The 2,192-nt window shown below is 48.5% G+C and overlaps 1 protein-coding gene across 1 annotated transcript in view; it reads right to left on the bottom strand.

Annotated features, from left to right (window-relative positions):
- Stat4 (signal transducer and activator of transcription 4) overlaps positions 1-2,192 on the bottom strand; it is a 51,585-nt gene that overhangs the window by 33,443 nt on the left and 15,950 nt on the right. The window contains exon 3 of the mRNA XM_023712334.1: positions 25-103. Coding sequence (XP_023568102.1) covers positions 25-103 — 79 coding nt within the window. The remainder of the gene's footprint in view (positions 1-24; positions 104-2,192) is intronic.

Here is a 2,192-nt window from a genome sequence, read left to right as displayed (position 1 = left end):
GACAAAACAAAAACAAAAACTTACCCATTGTCTGAATTGTTTTGTATCTGTAGTCAAATTCATCTTGCAGGTCCTCTAAGTATTTGGTGTCTTGCTCTGTTATCTTTACATAAAAGAAAATACACCAAGTGAAAAGAAAATCTCAACGCATGTGGAAAGATTTAAGCACGCCAGTGAAATAACATCGCAAGCATCTTTGGTAACACTGTCCGGTGCTTCTGACAGCATCCAGAGACCACAAGGAGCCTACTTTTCTGCTAATTTACAAACCAGTTGGTTAATGCTGGAAGAGGCTGAACTTGCTCTGCCAGCTTTTTTTTTTTTTTTTTTTTTCTTTCTTTCTGCTATTTGGAAACCCTTTGGCCTCTTATCTCTCATTTCTCAGTTACTCCAAGTGATGCCACACTCAATGTTTTTAAACTGGAAAAAAGAAGGGCTTTCACCCTTTCACAGGTCTTGAGTAGTTCCGCTTAACTCCTTAGTGTGCCAGTGGTCCCCTCCTGCCTAAAGCTCCACTCAGCGTGCTGCGGTAGCTAGGACAATTCAGTCCCGGCCTTTTCTCCTCCTGTGCGTATGAAGTACCTGTGCTTTCTCCCCTCTGCTCTGTGTGCTTTGCTCTTCCTCCAAGCCTGCTCTGTCTTAATGGTGATTAGATGCCAAGACCTGGGAAAAGGGCCTTTCACTCAGCCTCGCTACGCGTGGTGTGGGTCCTGCTCACTTTTGCAGGGCAGGCAGCAGCAGAGGGCGAAGGTATGAAAGGACTTGCTGCCCTGGTCACATGTAGCTTCTCGGGGAGGAGCCGGGGTGGGCCAGGCAGGCTGAGTCTGACCCCCTACCCCTAACCAAGGCTGGACTCACTGCTTCTGAGATCCCACACTAAACACTGTCCCCTTTTTCATAGAAAGTGGGACTTTCCACTGTGTACTTGTTCCCACAGGTCCTAAGAAATCATGCCTCTACCCTTAGCGGATCTTTCTCCATAAGTTCCAATTTTTAGTCAGCTAAATTACTTGTAAGAAAACCATCAAAATTGAGTCAGAGTTTGCATCGCTACACTATGACTTACGAAGCTAATGAACTGGCAAAAATTTCTTTGTGTTTCAGCCTCTTTGCCCATAAAATGGGGTGCAATGGGGGGTGGAGGAAGAAGGGAGGGGGATGCGAGGTCACGGGGCACAAGCTGCTTGGAATAGCATCTGGGGCCGGGGCCGCACGTCAGCTATGACCTTTTTCCTCCCTATTTGTTACCTTTCTCTCTGTAAAATGACTTTTTCTCTTTTTTATGTATTTGGTGCAAGGTCTCGCTGTGCAGCTTGGACTTGTAGTGATCTGTCTCAGCCTCCCAAGCACTGAGATTACAGGCGTGCACCACCATGCTCTGGCTCGGTGGCTGGCTCAGTGTGCTGGGGTGTGTGTGTGTGTGCGTGCCAGGGATCGAACCCCGGTCCCTGCGCTTGTCTAAGCAGGCGCTTAGTCCGCTGATCTATCTTTCCGGCCCTAAGATGACTTTCTTGACATTTATAAACCTTAGAAGAGAAGCAAAGCAGGAGCTGGTGGCTGCCACTGTGCTGTCCACAGAGTAAGAGAAGCTATGAATGTTGTGGCAACTTTCGCCAAGCCCGAGCGGTCCCCACCAGCCTTTCCACAACCCGCAAAGTGAATTGTTTCCAAGGGAGGATGTGGAGGCTTGTGCACAGAGTGACAAATACTCAGGCCAGAAGCCCCATCCTGGCCACGTTAGCACTCAGAGCTGCGCTTGTTCCTCTCACTGTACTGGATTATCGCTTGCTGTGCTGTACTTCACTTTAATGTTCAATTTCTGAAGAGCCAAGATTGTGGATGGCTATCGACTACCGAAACCCATGCAGGAGACAAGGTGAAAAATTAAAATGTGAGGCCCCGTGCTGTGATGTGCACGTTACTTAGAAGCTGAAAGAAGAGAACATTGTGCAGGATCTTCTAACAAGGGTACAATAAGATGAATGAAAGTGCATTACAGGCTAACTAGGAAAAGTCAGTGCCGAAGTAATTACAGCGCTCTCAGGCATTGCCAGCAGTGGCTGCCACTGTGACAACGTCAGCAATGACCCCAAAAGCCCTCCTGCTGGCCCCAGAGGATGGCAGGAGCAACGCACCCCTAAACCTTCCTCAGAGACTGAGGTTAGGCATTAGGGAAAGTGCCTGCCTGCGGG

The sequence above is a fragment of the Octodon degus genome, unplaced genomic scaffold, assembly GCF_000260255.1.
Source record: "Octodon degus isolate 3935 unplaced genomic scaffold, OctDeg1.0 scaffold00025, whole genome shotgun sequence".
Classification (NCBI taxonomy): domain Eukaryota; kingdom Metazoa; phylum Chordata; class Mammalia; order Rodentia; family Octodontidae; genus Octodon; species Octodon degus.
This window is presented reverse-complemented; position numbering and strand designations above follow the sequence as displayed.